Source organism: Anabas testudineus, chromosome 11 (assembly GCF_900324465.2).
Source record: "Anabas testudineus chromosome 11, fAnaTes1.2, whole genome shotgun sequence".
In the NCBI taxonomy this organism is placed as follows: Eukaryota; Metazoa; Chordata; class Actinopteri; order Anabantiformes; family Anabantidae; genus Anabas; species Anabas testudineus.
In genome coordinates this window covers 7,988,684-8,015,854 of record NC_046620.1, presented here as the reverse complement: position 1 = coordinate 8,015,854, position 27,171 = coordinate 7,988,684, and the positions used below count along the sequence as shown (strand labels likewise).

General features: G+C 41.7%; 1 protein-coding gene across 4 annotated transcripts in view; it reads left to right on the top strand.

Moving 5' to 3' along the window:
• Positions 1 to 27,171, top strand: part of rbms3 (RNA binding motif, single stranded interacting protein) — a 226,793-nt gene that overhangs the window by 147,208 nt on the left and 52,414 nt on the right. For all 4 annotated transcript variants that reach the window (XM_026347586.1, XM_026347585.1, XM_026347588.1 and 1 more), the window contains one exon: positions 24,898 to 25,055. In XM_026347586.1, the coding sequence (XP_026203371.1) occupies positions 24,898 to 25,055 (158 nt within the window). The remainder of the gene's footprint in view (positions 1 to 24,897; positions 25,056 to 27,171) is intronic.

The window sequence follows — 27,171 nt, the reverse complement described above, 5'->3', positions numbered from 1 at the left end:
TTTCTTCTGTGAAGTTTATGTTTATTAATTCCCTGGGTGGCAATTAATTGTGTGTGTTTGTATGGTTGTATTTCAGTTTCTGTCATTGAGGAAAAATAAGCTACATACTACACTTTCGTCGAGTTGTCATAGCTCGTGAGGGCTTGTTGCTCGACTTGTTTGTTACACATCTGCTTATCATCTAAGTCGCCGATACACAAGTTGAGTCTGACCTTACAGCAGCAGCGCTTTGTCATTTAGAAGTACACACACACACACACATACTCTCTCTTGCACAAAGAATTCAAGAGACATCACACCCACACAGGGGCATACACACCCCTTCGACGTCCCCTATCCAGCAAAGGGAACAGTAATTAGTTAGTGCCCCCAGGACTCTGACAGGCTCTTTCTGACAAGAGGAAAGGGCAAGGTGACATTTTTGGTCAGCATCGTGATACAGTCATTGTGCTGCATACTTCACAAAATTACCAGAGGGGTTGAGAGTTCAATTCCCTGAGCTCACTTTGTGCTGATAGAGCATTCAACCTTTTTAGACAACACTTGGGTACGGATGACATGATGGTGTAAATGGGCCCACTGCCATATGTCCTTTGGGACACCCGTACCTCATCTTCTTTGTTTAGACTTTAACAACCTTGGGAGAGTTTAACGCCTCCTAAGCACCATCTATAAACGATACATTCTCCACTTGAATGCTCAGAAGCTGATGAACTCTCACAAAGGACCTTGCACAGTTTGGTTTTATAGCAATTATATATTAGTTCATTTCTGTCTTCATCTATATTACTTTGGTCATATGAAAGTAGCAGCACACGGGCTAATACTTAGAGCAAAAAGCAACAAGAGAACGAGAGATTAGAAGAAAACGAAAAATAACAGTGACATACACACCAGTGTAGAAGGAGACAGATGGTAAAGACCTATAAAAAGAGGGAACTGCAGCCTCTTAATCTTATCTAATTTTTCTCAGTAAATAAACAGAATCTTAATGGTTGCCGATAGCTGGAATTACTGCTCTGTGTAAAATACTACCATCCATAGCCAGACTCGTTCTCTCTCCCAGCCTGAAAATCTTTAAACACACTGCCCACCTTATTGCCTGAACTGTACTGGCTGTCCCCATGCTGCTCAACCTCAGCTATGATGGCTGTCAGTATAGATTTATTCTCATAACAACTTTGATGGATGGGCCAAGATCATGACTAACTGGCTAGCCACTAGCTCCCCAATCCCATGACCTCATCACTGGCCGGCTGGCAGGGTCTTGACTTTCCGTCATGCCCAAGCAATTATTAGGCCTTAGTACCCATTGCCATCTTACCAGGCACTCTGGTACGGCTCTAGTGGCTCTGTTTTCTGTGTCATTCATTATTTCTGATTGACAAAAAGTGTCAATGCCGCTTACTGCTTTCATCACAAGGCTTTTTGCCTTCATCGCAAAGCTTCCTTCGAAGTGCTCCCCAAAAGTTGGAAAAGCTTCAACTTCTCATTAAAGTCCTGAATGAAGGGAGCAATATTTTTCTTTGCCAAGCACTCATGATTAATGACTATAGCAAATATGGACAACATGCCAGGGAGATATAGGTCATTGTTGCCTTTACTGTTAAATAATTTTCAGTAGAAATCAGTAGACGGGTATAAATCACATACAAGTGACGGAATATATACTCTGTGCTTTCACATGAAGCCCTTCAAGTAGCATACATAAAACATAAAACACAACATAATGTGAGTGAACATATGCTTTGGGCGCCACTTACTAGAAGTACCTTTTCTTTGGTAGTAGTGAATTGCATTGATATTTGTTTCATGAATAAGCCCTTACATTTCTTTGCATTAACATTATTGTGGAGCATTATGCTTCTTAAAGTTGTATAGGCATTGCTTCAATAGGTTTGTTAATTTTTATGCATTCATTTATTAGATTTTCTTTACACTTTATCATCACATCAAGGTTCTTACTATCAGGGTCACTGCACCACACCCCTCTGCAGCAGTAACACTATATTTTAACCTTGGCCTCACGCTTACATTTTCTTTTTTAATCCCTTTAAATCTACCTCTACCAGACTTGCAGTGAAAGCCCTCTCTTCCTCCATCCCTCCTTGCCTACATCATTTTTCCACTCCTTAAATAATCTTTTCCCAATCTTCATCTGGCCTCTTACTAACTGCCCCTTCGCTCTTTTCCTCCCTTTCTTCCCCTCTTCCACCCCTCTCCACTTCCCTGCTGTGTACCTCACCCAGCCTCACCCACAAGTGTGTGCATCATGCACTGTCACACAGAGGCATCACATCGCATGGCAGGTTGGCAGACTGACCTTGTGCTGCACTTCCTGGGATTCACAATGCAGCCAAGCTAATCCACCTATCGTGGCTGACCACGAAACATCTGCTATTTTAATTACCAAAATGATGTATTTTAATCCCACTAACTCAATCCAAAGGCAGTGATGGTTTACAGCTTGTGTGTTTCTGTGCTTGTGTGTATGTGTGTGGGTGTGCATGTGCATGTTGTACAATTGCCAAACTGTGTGTACTTTCTCTAGCAAATATTTCACAATCCTTCTATCAGAATAAAAATACAGGAGAATTCTCACTCATAGGATGTGGGTTTGAGTCATGAAGAGCAGAACCTGAAAGGAGGATGTAAATTGGGTTTTCACTGGATCCTGTGATCTTAATACATACAGATGGACACAAACATACACACACACAAATGCACAAATGTGTCCATAACATGCTCGGATGTGGAGATTTAAAGCCAGCCTGTCTGTGGTGTCTCCTAGTGAAATCTGGCTGCACTACTTAAACTGAACTCAGAGAGAAGTAAACACAGGGAAACCAGATGGTCACTGCTCTCAGCTCTGCCAGTGGCAGCTAGAAAATGATCTGTACAAGCAGGCAGAAATGATTAACATACTGTATATGTCTATCTGTCTTATTTTTTTAATTTGAGATGCTATGTACTGTAAACCATGGGTTTGGAATATGTGTCTTACGATGCTTAGTAGTTATTTTTCCCAGAGCCTAGAGTATATGGATTATTACTTTTCAGAATTGAATCAAAAATGAATTAGGGTGTTTTTGTCTTTCCTTTACCACAATTTTGGTGTTTTTGGTGAACATCAACTCTCAAAGAGCTCATTTTTGCAGTTTTTTAATTTTATGTTTATTCTAATTACGATTTTCTTACATCATGTTTGCTGCAGGTCAGTTATTATAGTTCCTCATTATAACTATTATTCTTATTAGATATTGCTTTTCCATGCAACAAATGCACCTTGTTATTTAAAGAGTAAACATTATAAGAACCTGTGGTGCAGGCACGCACATACATAAACAGCCCTGGTCACACTGGCAAGACTTAAATATTGCAGGACAGAATGATTATCTATGGATGTAAAGTGGCTAAACCACGCTTTAGTGAGCATTAAGGCATGTAAAGTATGCAAACCCACAGTTTCTCTTTTAGTTTATAAATGTACATTGATAGCTGCATCTGCTGTGAATAAGAAATACATAAACATAAGTTAACCGATCTCCCAGCTAGAGGCAAAAATACATTTACAGCACTTTTGAGTTTTTATTTTTTTGAGGTCTTTGAAAGGGCCATGTTCCTAAGTGTCTCTATTACTACAGATTGCGCTCCAAGTCACAGTGTGAGGCCTGTTCTCTCAGCCTAGACGCCATTTTGGCTCTGGCAGAGGTTTGTGTTTTTCATCCAAGAGCTCTGTGACAGAGTGTAATCAAATCTTGGTCTCCTCCTACACAGGACGCCAGACATCTCCCTCTGTCAGCCGCAGGAGATTTGTAGGCTCATCATGTTTTGGTCGAGGGTAGTTTTCTATACACCCACTGCCAGAGGGCAGGCGAATTGGATGTGGATGGAAGGAGATGGTGCAGATGGTGGAGAAAACATATTAAATGCAACCCCCAGCAGTTTTCTTAGCCCCTTGTTTAGTTTGGACAAATCCCAGAGTGGTTGATACCTGCCAGCCACTTTGAAATACTTGCTGTATTCCTCCATTATGAGAATCATCCAGCTGATTTATTCGTTAGGTTTATGATTACTTTCATAGGATTTTAGACGCCTCAACGTTTTGTGTTTTGCCACCAAGCGCTGTTATATGAAATATGTCACTGCTAAAACACTCCACCATTCATTCTTAAATGGAAAATGTGCAGCACGGATTGGTGGCACCATGGAAAAAGACTTTGTTGCCAGCGGCATTGCCTCCCAGGCCAAGGATGGCAACACAGTTGAGGTTGAGAATAATGTTGATTGATGGGTCTGAAGGCAAAGTAGTACCCATGCAGTCATTATGCAGGGTGGAGCCATGTGCGTTTATGTTTATACTATGTGTTATATGAGTGAACCCACACCTGTTGCACAAGTGTGACTACATGGCATGCATCTGTGTGGCTGTGTGTCTGCTTGTCTGGGTGAGTGAGTTTGTGTACAACTGGGTAAGTGTCGTAGTGGTTGGCCAGCACATCAAAAGCAGTGTGTCATGTTGGAGCAGCTTTACTTGAGGCTCTGCTCGCTCACTGAACTTCCCAGCATTTCAGCTTGTTTACAGTGGCACATGCCAAGCCTCCCCTCCATTTGAAAAGCCTTCAGCATGTCGTTAACTCCCTCCCAAAGGGAAACCTCCATGTTTTTTTCCTCCCGGGTATACAGCTTGTCAGAAACACAAAAGAAGAAAATTGCCATTGCGTAGCTTCAGGAGGTACTGTTTTCTGATTCGGATACACTGTTTGTTTGTGGGGGGGTTGCAGAAAATTGACAGACTTGTAGTAGTTTTCACTTCTTGCCTGCTGACTGTGTGTGTGTGTGTGTGTGTGTGTGTGTGTGTGTGTGTGTGTGTGTGTGTGTGTGTGTGTGTGTGTGTGTGTGTGTGTGTGTGTGTGCCACAGAGGCATTAGATGCAGACGGGAGAAAAACACAAGCTCTGAGTCTGAGCTTAAAATCAGATGTTGAGTCCCTGAGCATTAGGTTAAGCATTCACATGGTTCAAATAACAGAGAAAGGTAAGAATAAGAGAACAAAACAGCAAGACAGGAAGAAAGAGAATTACAAAAAGCTAGTTAAGTTACAGAAAGAGATGAAAAATCCTTTTGAAGTGCTGAGGAATTTTTCTCAAATTTGATTCTGAAATAACAGCAGATAGCATCTGAAAGGCCAAGTCGTTCATGGTGGGCTGTGTCCCCCACTGGTGTTGGAGCCCTTCAGACCTGCCCGGTTATCCAGGATCCTCCAGGAAAATATCCAAAAAGGCTAGAGACCATGCTTGGGTCAAACTACCTCTGCTGGCACAGAGAGCAGAAGAAGAGACAGGAGAAGTCATTATCTGTGTGGACGTCCTATCTAGAAGTCTCCAAGGGGAGTGCATGGTCGGAAGTGAGCATTGCTAGGATTGAATGTTTGGTTTAGGAAACTAAAACAAGCTGTAGATACAGGGTATTTAATTTAATTTCTGTATTATTTTTCATAATTTCTTTCATCTGCCTTTGTGCAGATAAAACTGTGAATTTAAAATATTGAACTATTGGATGCACGACCTAACATTTAAATAAGTAGTAATATAAAATACTGTATGGTAGATATATTATGTATACATCACACACACCATCACACACCCCAGTCCCCTGTTGTGGTGTGCCTCCTCAGGTTGGTAGGGGGCTCTCCTCATCAGTGTCACAACCTGGAGGTTGATGTTTACAGCATGGGAGTGAATGATGACAGGAAGAGGGGAGAGAGACAGGGAGGAAGAACACTTCTTCCTTTGTGCCTCCTAGATTCCTAGAGTACAAAAGAGAGGTTATAAGCAAACACACACACACACACACACACACACACACACACAACACATGCAAATGTGTTTAGACTTTAGTAAATAAGGAAGAGGAGAATCGACTTAGTTATAGCAAACATCACATTTTATTGCATAAAAACTGCTGTAGCCACATATATGTAAAAGAGGTTGTTCTTAATGACAAGCCTGCAGAAAATGATTGTAATAGCTCTGTGGAGGGTATCAGCATGTTTCAAGGCAGATAGACAACAGTAGCATCTAACATAGTGCAGCATTTGCCAGACAGGAACAATTTACAGAAGACTGACTGCTGTGCTTGCATTCATCATTTGACCAAAAACAGGAATCCAACTGCATGTTTAAGTAGGTAACTGTTTGCTTAAAAGTTGCCTACATGATTCAAAAGGTTTTGAAATGGTGTGATGATGTTTTATGTCACAGTTGCAATTACAACTTTTCTCACCCTCCCACATGTTGCCAAAAGATCTCTTATGGCAGGCTTAATATTGTAATTCTGTTATTTAATGTTGTAATCCTATTCCTGCTTCTGCCATACCTGTCTGCGCTGGGAGAGCTATGTGTCGTTTCTCTCCCTGATGTTTCTCCCTTTTTATTTTTTAATTTTTTTTCTTCCATATACGACCCGAGGGTGTAAAGATCGAGGCCGTCATACACATGTTATACAGTCCTCTGCAACTGGAGCTATAAATATAAAACTAATTTCACTTGAACCAGACTAATAAGAGAGTGTGAGCAGAGGAACAGGCTGCACTGAAGAAAAACAAAATGAGATTGGACAGGACCAAGTATAATGATGTGGATTAGATCAAAACAGAACTAAAAACAAAACACAGCCACATGGTTGCGTAGTTTTTTTTCTAACATCTGCATGACCTGACAAATTAAGTCATATTAGTATATATATATATATTAGTATTTATTATATGAACCTTTGCCTTTCATCAGTCTAGGTGGTAAACGTGGATTCTTATTTTTTGCCCCATGTTAAACTACTCGGGTCTTATCTAAAATAAAAAGTCTTTACTAAAATGATGTCAGCGTTTTGCCTTATTTACAACCTGCAATTAGCTTGTTTTCTGGCCACAGTTATGTGCTTTGTTTTTATATTACACAGTTGAGTATATGTTTTGACTTTAATACCTAAACATATGCACATTTAGATGTTGGACAGACCACACATGCCCACACACAAATGCATACATGTGTACACAGATTGGCATGCAAGTTGTACTGTCTCAAGTAATCCCTAATAGCTCCGGTTTATCTAAAACAGCTTCCAGGTGTGCTCAGCTGGCACGTATTCCTTTAAGAACACACGCTCCTACGCATTGCAATGCAAACACAGACACTCATGCCCACATACAAGCATACACATGTCATCCAAGTGACAAAAAAAGAAGCTTTCTTCTCCATTAGAAGTAATTTCACCCTGCCGCTGTGTGTAATCCTCACCATATCTGACAGAAGGATCCTATTGTCACAAAAACTCTGAGCCTCTTGCCTAATGATGTTTTATCACGCTCTCAGCATTGTGTGCACATTTCCCTGCATGTTTAAAAAAAGATTTAAAAAAAAAAAACACCTTACTTCAGAATGGTTGTGTCAGTTAAAGGTCCGATTGATATGCTGTCTTCCCGGCTCCCACCCTCCCCTCTGTTCCTCTTCCTCTCTTCTCCTCATCTCTCCCTCTTTTCAAGATCTTACATTTTCACTAAAAGTCCCCTTCTCTCTGTTATCATTCCACCAGAGGCTCTCAAAAGGAGCTTTGATATTGAAAGCAGGCTTGCCATGAAAGGCAAGGGTTTAGGGGAATGTAAATGCTGGGGGTCTTTTTAAAGGAAGAGATCTTCCAGTTAACGAACACCTCACGCTCAGGCACTTTCTGCACTGCTGAATTCTTCTTTTTTTTATGCATGTGACAAAAAATGGGGATGAAAAATGCATTCACAAATTCTTTTTGTCATTTGTACGGATTTGGGTCAATTGAAGTTGATGAAATATTGTGACAGAGGTGAGACAAAAAAACAGCATAAAAATGTTATTGTGAGATGTTTGACACAGGCTGAACTATTTTCTAACTTGGTCCGTCGCAGCACCAAACCCTTTTGTGTGACATATTTGAGAATGAGTGGCATCAGCCAAGGAAAAAGAACTTTAGTATAGGAAGCATGGTATTGGAGGATGCCACCCTGGTTATGGCATCATGTGATCAATGGTGAATTTCCTAGTACGAGACAGGAGTACTTCATACATTTCCCAGTACTATTTAAGCAAAACTGACCCTTCACCACTTTTTTCAATGGCTTTCTCTGCATGATATTTCAAGGTCCCTTTTCAGTCAGGCACCAACCTCCTGTCTCGCTTACGGTGTCATCACGGATCAGATTGACGTAACACGAGCCAAAGTCTAATGTACTTGTCAGCATGTGCAGTCCCACGGCATCTGTGATGACACCCTGCTACGACTCCTGCTGTGAGCTTCTGTTAGAGCTAAAAGATGGCATCCTATGGTTATCCCACACTCCTGCTCTTTCTTTCATGCTCTCTTCACTCTAGGTCTCCTTTGCACCCTGCCAACACACTCACATTCTTTATATCCAGGCTTTCCTCCTGTGGCTTATGGTGCTACTTCAGCTCTCTGGCATCCTTGCCAACTTTTGCTGCCCACAACGAGCACAGTCAACCAGTTTTTTCCAAGGCTGCCCTTATACAGCTCCACACGCCTGTGTTTCTGAAGAGGGAACTGGTGGTGAGAAGAAACATGTCCAGGAAAAAAAACAGTTTCTTCCTGCACTCTCCCATACACAGCCTTCTTCAAATAACTCCAGTCCTCACTAATGAGTCCCTGGAGGGTTGTATCCCGCAATTGCTCTCTTCAGACCCCATTATAGCCAGTATGGTTTCAAAGAGTTGGGTGAAACCATTACCATAACTGCGGACTACTACCTGCCTGGATAGCTTTAGACATTAGCAAAACCTGCAGATTGCTAATGGGACTGAATCAACTTGACTTGGGAACAAGTGCCATGGGAGCTGTGGACGTTCATTTCCTGGTGTGTGGACTTTTTTCTTAGATATTTGCTTTGATGTCTCAGTTGACGTAGATTTATGAATAGGCTATACCCTGAGTACATTATTAAGCAGTGTTTACTTTCTGCTTCTCTGTACTTTTGTACTCCATTATACTCTTTCAACTCTGTTATCAGCTTGTGCCTTGTCAAGGTCACCACTCATGATGCAGATCATTCTATGGCTAATTAAAAACTCATCATCTTGGTGATGAAAAGATAATTTAATAATAAAAAATATATATATACAGACTATGAAAACTCCTTTCAAAACTCTGTGACACTGTGATGGAGCTGCTAATTTGCTGGTATCCTCTGTCGACTGATGTGCAGAGGTGATGTGCAGAAGCAAATGTCAAGTTAATTCAGCCAGTCACCCATCAAGTAGGCTAAATTAAATGCTAGGAAGCAGTCTGGAAGTCCCAGTGGTAGCTGTCTATCCACCAGCCTTGGTGAGTTTTCTCTTTCTGGGATGGCTGTGGAAGGTATAAGGGTTTTAATACCCCACTGTCACCCTCTCGCATCCCACATCTGGCAGGTGTTCAACCCACGGGATCTCTGGCTGCACTCGTCTGGCCTGAGAGCCCTGCAGGAGCTGTCAGTCTACTCAGCTATATCACCTCTCTTTCTGCCTCCACAGCACTGATGTCGACCTCAAAGTCATACCACACACAGCGCTGTACTATACTGGACTACTACACCGGATCTTGGATGTATGATTTACGTTTAGAATTATTTTACGGGCACTACTTTGCTGCAGTCCAGCATTGGTCAATCAGCAGTAAATGCAAAATACAGCTTAAGCTTACAGTAAGTTGTAATGTCAAGCAAGCTATAAGCAGGTATTTTCAAGAACCCCTTACCTGCTGGAAACTGGATGGGGCAGGGTGAGGTGTGGGATGTGTGTGTGCTTAATTGATTAAATGTATTTTACACAGGGACACATATGTATATGACCAAAGTAAAAACAAAAATTTTAAAAAGCTAACCAACCAAACATTGTAATCCCTTGAGAAACAAAGCTATATGACTAAAATTATAGGAAAATAATGAATTAACAATAAAAGATACGGCACTACATTGAATAACACTGTGCTGTCAGACGCACTACACAAGCATGCATCATCTGATGCAAAAGGAGAACCAGTAGTTCACCCTGCTGGTAAAATGATCTTTACTGCTGCCTTTTAAAAGAAATCTGATGTGTAATGGTGCCAAATACGAAAATAATGGGGAGAGGTTTACTGCCCTTTGCTTTACTGGTCAGAGAGGTTATCAAGAATGTCCATCTCCAATTTGCTCAATCTATCTTCAGCCCTCTTAGGCCAGGCTGTTGAATGGCTACACCCAATTTTCAACAATGCTTTGTGTATTTTCCACCGTACTGAAAAGGCAATTTCCTTTGCAGCTCAAGTGGCAGTTGTCTTTTGCCTCCTTGTTCAATTAGAGGGGAGGGGGAAAGAGAGCTTGAGGGTTGCAGTAATATGTCTGGTCAAAATAAAAGCTTTTTGCAGAGACATCATGTCATCCATCTCCCAGTAAATGATACATCTTCCTCTTACAGCAGTCTGAATGACCTTGTTTGTGTGGCCCTGTTAGTAGTGAGGGAGACTGGAGGAGGCAGCCTGGAAATGAGTCTGGTCATTGTTTGGAGATGTAGGCAGGCGCACAGAGACAGAGGCAAAAAGAGGGGGACAGAGAGAAAGTGCACTGGTTTCATCTTCAACTTGCAGCACTCATCAGGGAGGTACTTTGGCACCTTGCATCTGATTAGCCAGACACTCATTAGACCTGACCTTGAATCACAAGATTATAAAACAGCATCGAATTTAAGAGAAAAAACACAATAAACAGGCACACAGTTATTGCATGTGAGGGCGGAAGCAGTTATTCCTCCCATAAACATTTTCTCTGAGAATTAAAGTTTGTGTTGGAAGGAAGATTAATATGGGGCGAAGAGAGCGTGCCAGCAAAAAGCAGGCTAGTGGAATTTAATGAGTTTTGTGTGTCGACTGGGGAGCCCGCTCGCGCCACGCTAATTACGCTCTGTAACGATCTGAGATCTTGGGAGCATCACAGGAAGACAAAGGCTCTGAGCAGTCCGGCAGCAAGCGGCAGGCAAAACAAAAGAGCTGCATACACACATTTCAAGCCCACATGGACAAAGTGTGAGAGACAGAGAAATGGAGGCACGCTGACGGTTTTTCCAAGCCTTCCCTGGTTCACACCCCCATCATAAGAGGAGCTGGACATAGAGGGTTGATCCTAGCGAACGAGCTGCTGCGTTAGACTCACCAGACACGTGAGACAAACTCCAGTGATAGAAAATGAGTTTAGCAGAGACGGTGAGATTGTCGGGGTAATTAGATCAACCTCTGTTGTTCCAGCTCTTTAACTAAAATAACAAAGGAAGTGCTGTATCTCAGAAAAAAAAGCATGCACATTATAGGCAATAGTGCCCCCCTTTGTTAAGGAGGCCATCTGCAGCACATGATCCCCTAGGGTTCAGCATAAATGAGGAAGTCCCAGCTCTTGAAGTGGGTGTGTGTCTCTTCCCTTCATTAAGCTGCCAGTGCCTGCAGGGAATCTAACACTCTTCCCACGCATCAGTGGCCACAGTGCACAAACAGCAAACAATCAGGCTGACTTTCAACTGTGACTTTCAGCAGAATGAAACCAGCCTCGTCTCCTTCTCTCTCTCACTGTGTCTCTCCCTTGATCTCACTCACTTTTACTCTCTCTCTCATTCTCTCTCTCATAGTCTCTTTCAACTTGGTCGGAGAATTTGCTTCTGGCACAGTTTAAATGAAACTTGCCCTCTTACCAATGAATTCTAACCTTTAATATTCTGGCCCTTTGTTGGCAAGTGTATATCCAACTTTCATCATGCCATGTGTATCGTTATCACCCTGTGGCCCCCTAACCCTCACTATGAAATGTTTCTCTGTTGCTCTACCCAAGGTCCAAGCTACAGTCGGATGAGAAGATTGAATTTCAACGTTAACGCATTACTGTTTATTAATCATGCTCCTGTAATTTAAATGTTTTTCCAAACTCAGTTCACGTGTATTGCCTTTCCTGACATCATACTTCTAGTACTGCCAGCATACGACAGCATTCAGACTCCATCAGGCCTCGTAATTTGTTTGTGTGTTTACGACAGAATCCTGCCAATTTTATTAAAGCCAGAGCAGCTGAATGCGTGACTGTGGACCTCATACTCTTCCATTCCTCCCTACTGTCTTGTGTTCTCTCTTCCAGCTGATTTTCCCGTGCGGAAAAGCCCCATAGCCCCGTCTGCATTCCTGTCCAATTAAGCCAGCATCATCTGATTCCAATTACTCTAATTATAGCAGCCAGGGATGTGAGTGAGAGAGGGGAGAAACAGGCGGAGAAGCAGTAAGGGAGTAGAACATGGCAAGTCTTGCAAAAGTGGAGGAATGTGAGTGTAGCTGGGCTGCCTTAAGGGCACGCCAATGGCAATAACAACAGCAGTAACCAACAACAAAAAAAACAGCTTACAACATCACAGTAAGTGAAGCTGTGAAGATTTTAGTCAACACCCAACTCGGTAATGGGCAAAGCACATAATAGTCCTAGACCCTGTAATCACACCACACACACTTAACAAGGCCAGGTTTACTGAAAGACATGGGTGTTGTTAGTCACACTATGATGTGATGAACACTGACTCCATTGATTTGAAGTAATGTTTGACAGCTGCAGCCCCCGATTGCAATCTCTGATGTCATTACACAGAATGACGCCATTTATACACCAGCAAGCTGCCAGTGCTGTGGGTCATCATGATTGTTTTCACAGCCGACTGCCCAGGAGGAAATGCCAGGGCCCTGCACTGCCCTGTTTTTTAAGATTGCATTTCTCACACCAACTTTGTTGCAATAACAAACATAATGTGAAAATATTCATTTAACATATGCATACACAAACGGCTCTTTACAAATTCCACACATTTCCTGTCCTCATGTTAAGATGAAAGTCTGCAGCATCAAACGGCACCATGTTAATGATGCAGACACTCAAATTAAGAGCTCATTAGATTCTGTTCAGATAGTACACTGATGAGCCCAGACGGTTTGTTGAAGAATTTATAAAGTAGGCTAGTGTTTCCTGTTTTATGTTGTTGTTTTTATTGTGCAGTCTTGTGCAATGGGCCTTAACATTGATTCCTGAAAGCTTGTTGTTGTGTTTTATTATCAAGTCACTGATTGTGGAAAGGCTTTACACCAAACTTGACACTTCATTCAAGCAACAACATCTTGACCGTAAAATGACAATGACAGTGGCCGCGGTAATGTCTTCTTGAATGACAGTGATAAATGATGTGACAGTTAATTATCTGGAGGCATAAGGAAGGTGCTGGCTTCAGATGACGGATGTTTATTCAAAGTCAACCTAAATGTAATTTTCCCCCTCTCCTCTCTCGTTAAATCTATGGTGACCTCTGTGTAAGGTGACCCTCTTCCATCTTGAAGAGTCCCCGTTTTCCTTTCTGTGTTTTTCCGGAGTCTAGAGTTCAACCGTTCTGTCACACTGTCATAAGACGCTGATGTCCCTTTCTCTGCTGCCAAGACCTGTGACATCTGTCTAGACTCTTCTGTACTGTTGGCTTATAAACCAGGGACTCCCCCTCCTGATTACCCAGCAGTCATTCCCTTTGTATAATCATTCTCATGGAGCTTGGAATCACCTCTGTAAAGGCAGATTGAGCGTTTCTCAGTTTGTTCATTTCTTTACTGTACATTTCTTTTTTGCGGTGGCTGCTGCTGGTTAAATAGCACATATGAGGCAGCTCAGAGTTATATGCTTTTGATATATTTGCTTTTTACCACAATATGACTACACAAGTAGCTGCACCTGGGTGATTTAAAAGTACTGATAACCGCTGGGCAGCATATCAAGAGTTGCCTACACCAGCATAACCTTCTTGAGAACAGCAGATTGTATAAAACGTAAAAATGGTAAGTTATTGTATTGGTAATGTTTAGGGATGGCAGAAAAAACAGTAGATTAGTTTCTGCTCAACACTGTTAATGCAAGCAAGTTTCCAAGCTATGTCTAGTACTGAGTACTGCATTATAATTCATTATCTAGTTTCATATCAGAAAAACTGCTTTCAAACTGACAAATAAATTGAAGAGACTTATCAGGTACAGATATAAATAATAATAATAATATAGTATTACAGTAATAAATTGAATATTTCATGAGTGTAAGGGTGTGCAGGCAGTTTTAATGTGACTCTACTTTCTGAAAAGCTTGAAGGAGCCAACACATTTGCTATATACCAAATTGTACTGTATGGTACAGTAGTCATAAGAGTTTTTGGTTGATACAGCTTCACAGCATTTTGTCACCACAGCATTTTGCGGTTAATAGGCTTTTTACCTCCACCTGTGCATCAATAAAAGCACTTGGGTACTTGTTATTGTTATTACTAAATTTTTTATTACTGCCGCCATAGCTATTGTCTCCCCTCCCTCTTTTTTTTGGCTTCACCAACTCCTAGTCTCAGTCACTTATCTATTTCTCTCTCCCTCTGTTTATCCTGTTTTTCCTCCCTCTCCAGAAAGAAGAGGCCGTTAAGGAGAGTTATCTTAAGTTTTCTTAGGATGAGAGTGATGAAGCCATTGAACTCAGTGGGACACCCAGTGTGGTTCGTTAGTTTGCTTCTACTGTATTATTAGAGCCCATAACAAACACATTATCTCCTGCTGCACCACTCCTCTTCCAGGCCATTTAGGGTGATAATTAGACTGTAACAAGCAGCCGTCCCTTTTATATAGGTCATCCACCTCTAATGATGCTTTCACTGAAATACACACAGAGGAGGTCTGGTTTTGCATTCGGAAACTTAAACTATTCAGTTTGGGAGAAATCACCTAGCAATGGGTGGTTACTACACAATTCTTTTTTTGTTGTCTTATGATTGCAGGTTTGGCATAATTAATCCTGTCCTTTCTGTTTTTATTTGAAATCTAGTTATTTTCTAATAACTAAAAGCTTCAGCACCACCTGATTTTTATTAAAAAGCAATAAAAACTTGGAAACTATAGAGACCACACTGACAGCTCTAACCCCGAGCACTCTTACACTTTTTACCTGTAATACATCAAGGCCAAACATATTGACACACTGGTAATTATAGCTAATTTAGGTATAAAATTTTGATAATAACTTTGTCTCGACCGTTGTATCATGGCCACTGCATCTGCAAAAAATGCTCAGATGTCAATGTTTGCATATTAAGTAGATGCCAGAGGCAGCTGTCAACAGAGGAATAACAAATAACTTCTGTTTAGAGCACATTGATCATGCAAAATTATGTGGTGGTTTGTCATATATACCATAATCATAAACACATGGTAAAACTGCTGATGATGCTTCTACAAAAATATGGTTTGAGTTTGGTTGATTTTGTGGACATTTTTGACTTATTGCAAATGTGATTTAATGATCTCAAGAAAATATATTTTACATTTTATTGAAAACTGTACATTAATAATAATATGGTACATGCACTTAATGGGCAGAAAGGGAGATGGATGTAGTCTACATTTGTTCTGCTCAAACATTATTTATGCAACATGTGTATCTACATGTTGTATTAATTCTGAAAATAATAACATAATAACATCAGAGTGAAAGCGCTATGCATAAATTATGCATACATTCATCTATGAATTGTTTTTCTCACTGTCTATTTACGTGAAATCAAAAGCTGATTTCCACCAGCTCTAAAGGACCTGCATCTGGTGCAGAAAAAGGAACTAATACCCCACATCACAGTTTTGTAATTGAAAATCATTGCATCAGTTCCACCACTGAACCTGACTGGTGTCACATAAATGTTGATTTGTTCTGAGTGGCTTTCTCTACACAGCACTTCCATTATTGCTTTTTTATTACTTTCGTTGTTGCTGTTTTCCATTGAGAAATAATTCTTTAATATATATTTCAATATTTCTGCAGTTCTCGCCCCCGCCGTGTTGTAGTTTCTCTGAACAGATGTGACAAAACTAAGGCGAGGTATTTTTGCTGCAGTTAGACATATGATGCTCACATCGCAGTGTAGTTTCACGTGTCAGCCTTAGTGTTCCCCGGTGAGTAGTGGCACATGGCACAAGGGATAACAAATGAGTCCATGACCCAGGGTAGTTATTCAGGGTGTGTTTGTGGAGCAGGCAAACAGCATATGCTATTTGCTTTGCAGTAGATTCATAAGTGAAAATTGCATTGTGCCTCCATTTGGAGAGCAGGTGATGGAGTGTGGATGGAAACAAAGAGATTGTCACTCTGCTGGTTTCTGACGATGCTGTACCAGTCTATTGAAAGACTCTCACATCCTGCCTCTTAACACAGAGTCTGACTTGTCAACATACTGTATATGTCCACTTTTTTAACTAGATTGAAAAAGAGCTGTGAATATGCGCTGTTCTCTGCAGGTGCTTGTGGGTAGAATTTGAAAAATATTATTTGCATGCTAAAGCGCATACATGATACTCTGCTTTTTGTTGAATTCAATCCTCCGACCCGTCATGTCTGGGGAACACATTCCTCGCACAGACATATGTTGGGGAGACAGACAGGGGGTAGGGGGCATGTAAATTCAGCCTATTGAAGTTACTTCATCTACATCAACTGCCATGATTCATATGACCCATGCATCATGGAGAAAACTTGACGATTTTATGATGCAGTGAACCCTGTCGCACGCAGTTCTGAGGATCATATATGTGGTGAAGCTCGGAGAACAGCATGCACCCAATGAGACAGTCTGAAGTGGAGAGTGAGAGTGAAGAGACACATGGGCTTTTTGTTTATAGTTCTTAATGTGGTGGTAACTGTGGAGCTGTGATCTTTATCTTGAGGCCTATAGGTGACCTTGATCATATATAATTCCTCAATTTATGAGATGTTTTGTTTGCCTATCTTGAATTTCACAATTAAGAAACAAATAATTAAAACATGGCTTCCCTCATTCAGTTACTAACTCTATCTTTGAGTAGTCGAATCAGGTACTCACAATGTAGTTCATGATTCAAAATTACCACTCCTCCACAATTGACTGGAGAAAGCCTAACCTATCATTAATGGCATTGTCAGGTGTGAAGTGGACAATCATCATAGAAATTCAACATGTGCACTCACTAGAAGGAAGGCAAAAGCTGCGTGAAAGTTTGTGCACATCTCTCCCTGATACTACCAGGAAGCCCAACCATGCAGCACTTTGTATTTCCACAAACCACCATAAAACAATACATGCAGAATGGTACTGCAATGTTAGAAGTCCAGTTTTTAGTTGAATTAAATTTTATTTCAAGACTGGCTGGTGTAAGGAAGATAATTACTGTAGTAGTGATCTGAAAAAGACAACGATTCAGATTTGGTGTGAACAGACAAACTGACAAAAGAGGCCAGAGAGAAAAGCAGTGAAGCTCTTTTACTAAATGAAAAGTCATCTATAATTTACAGATAAAGTAGGTTTCCTGCATCAGACCACAGAGGTCCTTGTGTTGGTCAGTAGTGGAAATCAAACAGCTCACCACCCTTTCCTTTTAACACCCCTTCCTCTCCATCTTCTCCAAACCAAAACCATCACCAGCACTCTCCGCCTCCACATGATGTCAGCCAGGAAGAATTCAATCTCAGAAATGATATCATGAATGATGCATAAGATGGAAAAATGCATTTACCCTGGCGACAACACAATGAGCTGTTGTTGCAATCCCTGTAATGGAAAAATACGAAGGTTACAGTGATGAAAATGTATTATGAAACTGGGGGAGACATTTGTGGATGTTGTCTACTCCTGAGCTGAGGGAGTACGACCGAGGACATAACCACCACTTATAAGGAAATTCCTCAATATTTTCTACAAAGGGACAATGACTGTGACCTCAAGTCCTTAGAGACCATAGCAGAGAATATCTTTGCATGCATGTGTGTTTTTCCACTTATACAATGCATGCATGAGTTTTGTCTCTTTTTGCTGGGGCACAGAGTTAAGGCAGACTTGCTCGTCTTCCATGTTAATAATGAATTTTTGATATGAGCTCCACATGAAATTTTAATCTCTGGAATATTAGCTCACCGAGGAAGATACACAATCAAATCAGGGGTTCGTGATTAAGCAGGTGAAGCGCATATGGACCCATTTAAATTCACATTAACCCGGCATCAAAATGTATGAGCCGTGACATTGATGGCAGGCATAATTTAGTGGTGTTATGTCAGTTTGGCAACCTAAAAGTGTGATCCCTGCATCAGACATTTGCAAAAGCATGAAAATGACAGATGACATTTTCTGGATACTCGAAAATGTACCGTTGTCAAGGCTCCCCTGAAGATACCCCGATCAACAGTGAAGTTCTGCTATTTACAAGTACTGTTTGTGTAGACTGTGTAGAAACCTAATATCTCTGATTAACACCTCCAGAAACACATATAATTAGAAAGTGCATTTGGTGACATTTTACCTCATTATAGGATAAAAATTGACACTGCAGGTAATTCTCCAGTCAGTCCCGTATCAACCAATCTGGTGCTGTAAAATACCCAATACAGTTTTGTGCCGTAGCGCCCCCTGTACCTTAGATTGAAGAATATATTACCAGCTACACCAACACTGAGCAGGCTCAGCTGAGAGTGTAAGTAAAACAAATCCCCACCACTGTGTTAGCATACTCAAAGGCTCCATAATATATCACCCACTTTTGTTCCCTACACAGCATCTATCATCTCAGTATAATACAGAGTAGCAAGAAAGCCATCTTCCATGAGCAGTAATAGGACAAAGATTGACAACATGTGCTTGCCTGTGTGTGTGTGTGTGTGTGTGTGTGTGTGTGTGCGTGTGTGTGTGTGTGTGTGTGTGTGTGTGCATGTATAAAATGCAGAGCTGTGTGAGAGCGCTATGTGTAATTATGTGAGTGAATGAGTGTAGATCTTAAAACCAAACTAAACACCTCAGTGCCTCTGGGCTGCTAGGACACACTTTGTTGTCATTGGCTTGGATTGTACTCATGGGAAGAATTCTGCAGCTGAATAATGTGATGTATTAAGCTGTAGTCTGCAGCAACGTATGGTAATTTGTAGGATTTTTATTTAATCAGGTAACATTGTATTCCAGCCAAATGGAACACTGCGTGAGCAAGGTGAACCTGTAATCTTTAGCTCCTCAGCCTCCGACTCTGCTCTTTTTATCTTTCCTATCTTATGGAAAGACATTTCATAAAACCTTGTGCCTGATGACAAACCTTGAATTATTTTCTGCTGTGAAAATGATCCTGAGAGGTTAATTAATGGACATTTTCTAAGCTGCCATCTGTTGGCAAGTGAATAGTCTTATCACAGATACTAAGACTGACAAGTCGTGTGTGCATCCAGTGTGAATAAATATAATGATTGACGGGTTTGGTAGTTTATAATGTGAATGATGGCAGATCGGGAAAGCAGACTGACTACTGACTGTGTCAATATTACGTCAATACATGCAACAGGGGAGGTAATCAAATTCTAACACATAAAGATAAATAATTTTGATGAGTGCTGCATGTGTAGTACAAAGGAGTACGTGGCTACATCACATGTATGTTTACATCAAATGATGTCACATTTGTGTTCAGGCTTCAATCTCAAACCTACAGGTATATGTAGTAAAGTAATTATAGTACTTAGTAATTAAGTGCATGATTAAAATTATAAATTAGAGAAAAGATTGTATCTACAGTATAACACAAAAAATAGTGTAGGTTTAATTCAATTCCTTAAGCACTGATAAACGTACAGTATGCCTACATGGTTTTGCTGTCTTTATCTTAAACCCTTGCCAATTCCCGTTTATCACAGTTCTATTAAAACCATGTTTAACTGGCAGGTATTTAGGCTGTTTGTTCAGACGTAATATGGTAATTGAAGTGAAAATGGCTGCCCTCGGTGATGGCACAGATCCTTCGCCTCACAGCCCTTTTGTTTCCAACAGAAGGTTTGAATCGGGAATGTGGGTTTCGTCAGCCCCCCAGTGAGCAGCAGAAGGACCTTCTGCGTCGTCTTTTCTTTGTTCTGTAACATGCTGTTTTGTGATGGAGCGTATCTTCAGCAGGTCGTAGACATTTGTGGATATGTTGGATTGTGATGTGTATATCACAGTGTGTTCGTAAGGATGCGTATTAGACCAAGAGAGACAAGTGTACAGAGAACCCGACGTTGATGAATGCATGTAAAATGAACTCATGTGCGACCAATAAATGATCTACTATTGGTTTAATGGGTAGCAACTTACAAAATAGGATATTTCCACCAAACTCTGGCCTGTACCATGTAACATTGTGTACACTTTAATTCTAAGTCCTCCGCAGCTCGGCTCTGTGAACATCTATGTGGTTTGTATCTGCTGTAAATAGCTTCACTGGGCAGAGAAAGGCTCTGATTGGGACACACTGTAATGTAAAGTCTTGGATGTGTACGAGGTTTGAAGTTGCATGTCACCGAGGAGCTTGATAACAGACAGAATGGGGGAGTGTTGAGGAAGCGTTTGACAACAGCCTCTACAAAGTGAAAAGCAGAGTGATCCTGCCATCCGCTCATCAGTGGCAGCAGAAAATGTTGGGAAGCGCTCATCAAAGGGCGGTAAGCTGCCCAGCTGACTTCGCCTGCTGTTGTCTGACCAGCTGACTAACCAGCTGACAGAATGATAGCTCCTTTGTAGTGTTACCTTTTTTCTCTCCAAGTTCTCAAGCTCCTCGCAAATTAAACTCAAGCTTTTGAAGTGAGTTGATGTGCACATGTGCCTCTCCGCTTTCCAACTCCCCAATCCTGCAGCTCTCTTTTCCTTCCTTCCATTTGGTTGGCCTGCTTGACTCTTGACTGCATTCTGCAGACTCAGATTCCCACAACGAGATCTAAGTGCAGTTTCTTAGCCTATATACAAGAGCACAGGAACGCTCCCTCTGGCATCTGCAAACTTGTCAAGCAACACATCTCCACCGCAGAAGCAGCACAGCACAGCAACTACTGCTTTCTTGCAGTTTTCTCCAGCTAGACAACACGAGGCTCCTTTGTCTTTGCCTTTAATTGTACTCCTCCAGGCTGCTGGTTACACAGTCACACAACAGGCCAGAGTGACATACCTGAGGGAAATGAATAGTGTGATGTTACATCAAGGATTGGCATCCACATACACATTCGTACAGAAGCACACACAACCTTGTTGAGTCTGTATCTGTGTTTAGAGAAGCAGCCACGAAGCCCTGTAGAGCCAATTACAGACACAACCCTAATCTCTTGAGCAAGTTGAATGAATGGAGAGGGAGAGGAGAGGAGAACGAAGTGAGGAGAAAGAGTAGAGGATATGGAAGCTGCTGTAAGTGGAGGGAAGGAAGGACAAGCAGGAATGGATAGATGTAAAGTGGAAGGGCTGCAGTAGGACAAAAGAATAGGAGAAGGCCATAGGCTGCTGAAGTGAGGAAGAAATTAAGAGTTGGAGAAAGAGGCTATGAAGAGGTCAGTGGTATGAAGAGGGATGGAAAAGACAGAATGGGGTAAAGGAAACTTGGAAATATAGTTAGAGAAAAAAAAGTGAGTGTTGGCAGGAAAGCGAAGGCATCTACCATCCTCAATAAAGCATTAGATGCAGTGCCCCCAGTCAAGACACATATCTATCTGTCTAACTTTTATCAGTTAAATGGATACAGCCCTGAGAGCCCCATAGGCAGAACATGACACTTCTAACGGCTGACGTCTCTTTTCCCTCAAGCGTTGTCAAAAGGCAACAAGAGCTTCCTTTAATGTGTTATATCTGCTTGTCATGTCAGCTGCCTTCATTTCTCTTCAGCTTTCTTACCTTTTCTCTCTTTCACCTTTTGCACCTTGATCCTATTTTCTCCTCCTACTTTCTTTTTTTTTTTCTTAACCCAGATTCTTGCCATGTTTTTTTTTTCTCTACTAATACTCCCCCTCCCCTACAGCATGGTAATGTTCCCAGAAATTACAGTGAGGTAAACAGAGCCGGGTGTCGAAATGAAATAACTGCTGCGGGGCTGTCAGTTCTAGCAAGGGGGCCATCCGTCAGCGGGAAATGACATGTCACCCACCCCCGCCTGTCACACACACAGTTGGATTCCTCCTGTCCTCCTGGTGGCAAGGTGAAGGAATTATGCTCATCAAAGGCCCAGCGCAGCCTGGAGCCTTTCCATTAACCTTCTACAACACTGGTCAATGGCGAGGGGACAGACATAACTGCCGTCAGACACACAAGAAGCAGCAATGCTTTCATGCCTCGTGAAAACATACACATAAAACAAAGAAGATGTATACATAGGCACGCCATTATGATATAGATATCTAACACAAGCGTATAATTACTCTGGGACAGGATATACACAGGTACGCACAACCACACACACCTCAATTACAGTTTCATTCATAGCTTGACAGCGCAGCGTGTGCGAAGGCTGACATTAAAGGAAATTAAATCTCCTTGTGGAATGAGCCAGCCCATATCACCTCCTGTCAAAATGCTCCTATTTCCACTCCTCCCCGTAACCTTCTCATCTGGGTATTTAGGGCTTTGTGGCGCGGAACGTCATCAAAGAGAAAACTTAGAGAGGCGGCCGTGCATAGACAAGGCCTCCCCGTGATAATCCCTCCAGCAAACGGAGGCCTCTGCTATTAGCCCACGCACATAAATTACTGCTTCACGTTCTGTCGCTCTCTTTCACCGCATGTGCTGTCACATGCTTATAGGAGAAAGTGCTTTCATTCAAAGGCGTGCGTGTACGGTAAATCTCACGTCATTGGCTTAGACCAGCAAGTGAGTCAGTCAGTTAACTCTTTGATCCAGGCCTTCTGTATGTATTGGAATATAAAGTCTATTTGACATAATTCAGAAAAATATTGCCTCACATCACCAGTGAAACTCAAAGCAAAGCACAGCTGTATGGCTGCATATACCACAGAAGAGAGGAGAATGACACATGTAAAGTAGATTTTTACAGGCAGATTTAATTAAGCTTCATTCACTGCCAAATACTATGCTACATAAACTCGTGTGAGCTCTTTCTTTGCTCTGAAGTACATAAATGTGACAAACCTGCAGGAGAAGCAGGGGTTTAGCTTGTCCCAAAGTTCGGTAATTGAGTTTCTGGTTAAAGGAGAAAAAACTGCAGTTTTTCTTTTTTCACATTGGGCACCAGCTTACTCCCAGAGGCTTTAATCAGATCAAACATGTCCTGTCAGATAAGACGGTTAATTAATCAGGGGAGGGACCAGCGTTCTCTTCTGACAGATGGAGAGATGGAGGCAGGACGCTGGTGGAGGCACTTCCTCTCCTCCTTCGTAACCTCTTCCTCTGCCGTCAACAGAAAGCAAAACAAGACAGAGAGAGAGAGAGCGCGCTGCCTGTGGCAAAGCACAGAGAGTTTGTAAAGATTCTCAAAGGCAGCGTTTACATGCAAGCTTCAACTGAAGCAGCTCCACAACCTCCAACTGAGAAGAAGACAGGCCTCTGCATTGAAGATGTTGTTTACTGTGCTGCGTGTATGCACAGAACAGATCACTGAAAATTCACATTTCTCTTTTTGAAGCATTTATTTAATACATTTGAAAAATCAACTGATTTCAACATTTTATTCTATAGTTTATTTATGTGCACGTTGAGAGAAAGTCTGTTGGCTCTTACTTGTCCTTGCTTCTCTGCTTTTCTTGTCTTGGTGCCAGTTCATAAATTTATGAGACTCCACTTGGCCTAGCTGTAGACACTCTTGAACTAATGGAACAAATTTTCTTTAACATTACTATCATTCCATGTTTTTTTATTGATATATGCCTAGTTAAATTGCTGTGAGTCTTGCTTATTATTCTGAACCATCCCACAGGTCATTGCCAGTGTTTATGGTGATGATCCTTTTGAAGGCCCTTCTAATGCTGCTACTACTGCTCTTATTGTTAATCTAAAGTGGATTAAATTGTGAAGACTGTTGGTAAGAGATACTGTTAAGAATGAGAAGAGAATTTACTTATATTATACTACTATGTAGTAAATCTACTGTCGCCGCAACAGTGTGTATATATTGTTTGCATATAAGCAAAAATGTTGTTTCAGCATGTTAACGCCCACAATAGTTTCTTCCATCTGTCATCTATGAGCTGAACTCACCACACAGCAGATTACTTTCTGTAATCTTGATTTTACTCCGGATAGATTTAACTCAGTATAGCAGGATGGTCCTGGCTGCAGGATTAGAGATCTGGAAGCTCGCTACAGAAAGGAGAAGTGATGAATAAGAGTTGGTAGCAGATCTGAATCTGGCTGGCAGCCTGATGGATAGTTTACTTACTACCTGTATGGGAGTCTGAATTGAATGTAATTTCATGTGTTAGAAAAACACATGAAATCACATCCACAGAGCATCACAAAGAGCCATAATTAGAGATAAAGATGTACTTTCATGCTTGAAGCAGACACTGACTGACTTGAAGGCTTGATGGTTAGATGTGTGGGTGACATATGTAGTGACTGACTCAGTGGCTGATTGACTGGTGGGGCTGGGCTGCTGTTTCCAGCTGTTCTACTGTATCTCACTGGGCCATCCGCTACCTCAGGCTCAACCCACCACCAGCTGTGCAGCTTCACCTAGCAGCCCCTGGGCACTGCAGAGAAAACACTGTCACACAATGCACAGCACACGTCCACTTTATCCGTTTCTATCTCTGTTTCTCTTGGTCTTTAAAATAAAAACAGAAGACGCCATACAAGCTATTCTAAATATTAATCATTATATTATTATATAAAACATGCTAAAAATGAATAGAATATGTCATCATAGTCGCACTGTTGGCATTATTGCTGTGTGCTATGTAATGGCTCATGACACAAAGCTGATAGAAATATATTGTTTGTCATACTGATTCTCTTTTCCTCTCCCCTTTTTCTCCCCTCTGCTCTCAAACTTCCTGGCTTATCAGCAACAAGAGCAAGATCCCACCAACCTGTACATCTCCAACCTGCCAGTATCTATGGACGAGCAGGAGCTGGAGAACATGCTGAAGCCTCTAGGTCACGTCATCTCCACAAGGATACTGAGGGATGCCAATGGTGTCAGCAGAGGAGTCGGCTTTGCCAGGTACGCTATGATGATCCTTATGTGACTGTCTCTCGTCTTAGTACACATTCTTCTTTGTTAACTGGGAAACACACGTTCACTCTAAAAAAGCACTTGTTCGATAAATCCTGCCTTCAGGAGGTTGAAAGTTTAAAAGGTGATTTGTTCCTTAGTTTGACAGTGCATATATCAGTGGATGTGTTTGTCTCTGTTCATGCCTGCAAATGGCTGTGTGTATGTGCATACATGCCTATTATTGGATGCCTGTGCTTGTGCACACACATCCATGGATATCAGCAATTATCCTGTTGCCCTTACAGTATATCCAGGGCTGCTGTATTTCCACCACCAAGCCTATCACTGAACTGTTTATTTCTTTTTCTACTTAGAAAAGTTTCCACTCCAGCTTGTTAATCCCCCAAAGTCATAAACCGCTCTGTCCTTGTCCTCAGCATCAGCGACCAGGCTCTCATTCCTCTCCACACATTCCTCCCTTATTTACCCAGAGGAGGCCACTGACGGCCACAGAACTGCCATCTTGCAGGGATTTTTCTTAATCACCTGCTCTTGCTGAACTCCTCTCGTATTCCCTGCTCTATTACCAAGGGTTACAATAGGACACACACACACACAAACCAGCTTATGCACAAACATAAGCATACACTACACATGTGCACAAATACCAAGACACACAGTGAAAGCAGACTTTCACACGTACGCACGCAGACAGGTAGGCAGCCTCCTGCAGACCAACAAGCAGAGCACAGCAACAACCTGCCACAGGCCACCTGTTCGAGCAGCCGTCAGCAGGAGGAGGGAGAGAAATGATGGAAAGGGAGAGTGAGACGGCAGGAAAGAGGGGGGATAGGAGTGTGAAACAATTGGCAGGTAAAAAGAACTAATCATAGAGGTTATTATAAAGAGAAAGAGAAGGTGATGGGAAGGACGAGGGAGTATGAGACAGAGAAAGACTGAGGAATGGAAAGTGAAGCGAGTGAGTGTGGGAGAAATTATGAGAAGTGAATGAGTGGTGTTTTGGTTAGATAAGGTGAAAACAGAAAGAAATTGAATGGTACAGCAGGTTTGATTGTTTATGTATGGATAAAGAAATGAAGCAGAATTGTTGGTAATTTCTAAGTACAGGTTAGAAAACGAGGCCAGACAGACAGAAAATAGAAGAATCTGTGTGTTTTATAAATTGTAGAGCTCCTGTTCGTTTTGTCGACAGACAGACAGACAGCTGCTGAGGGTTGGGCCATGAGGGGCATTAGAGAGAGTAAACTGAGCTAAGTGTTTGTGGGCTGATCCATTACTGTTATCAGAGCCCATTACTCCAGCCCCAGCACTAATCATTGCAGACAGCAGCACCTGATGCCATTAACCAGCAGCACACAGGGAACACAGAGAAAGCCAGGCTGCCTCGCTGCCTACCTGGCTGGTTCAGTGACTGACTGGTTACCCCAAAAGCCTGACTCACCGACAGACAGTCTGGCTGACCGGTTTGTTTCGCTGTGACTGCCTAATAGCCTGTCTGCCTATTTAAACCCTGTCTGCCCACCTGTTTTCTGTCTACCTACCTGCCGTACCGCTGAAAAGACTGAAAGAGAGATGGCTTTGAGGAGGAGGCAAACAATGAATAGCCAGAGGGGGTGTGAGGAGGGTGGATAAAGAGCACTGTAGGAATAGCAAAAGAAATAAAGTGTTTCTAGTCAGAGAAAGTCTGGAAAAGGCTGATGGCATTCAGGCTGATTTTCAGCCCCTTTGAAGATGGACTGCGAAGACATCCTATAAAATATTCTCAGAAAAGCTTTTGTTTTGATAATTCAATACAAAACCACATAAGTCCTTTTTTCTATAGGCACTTAGAGGAGTGTGCACAGTGTACAGGATTTAGTAAAAGAGAGCAAAACCATAGAGAGGATACCTACGTTTCATGTCACTGACCTGCCTCCAATGTGTAACTGTGATGAAGTGCAGTTGTGTATGTGAATTTGATTAGACTGTTATTATGAAGGCATGCATACAGATTAAATATAAACATAAATACACTACACTTTACATTAATTTGTTTTAAATGAGGCTTTATTGGCATAACATGCATGGGTATGACATTATACTGTATGTGTTGCCAAAGCAT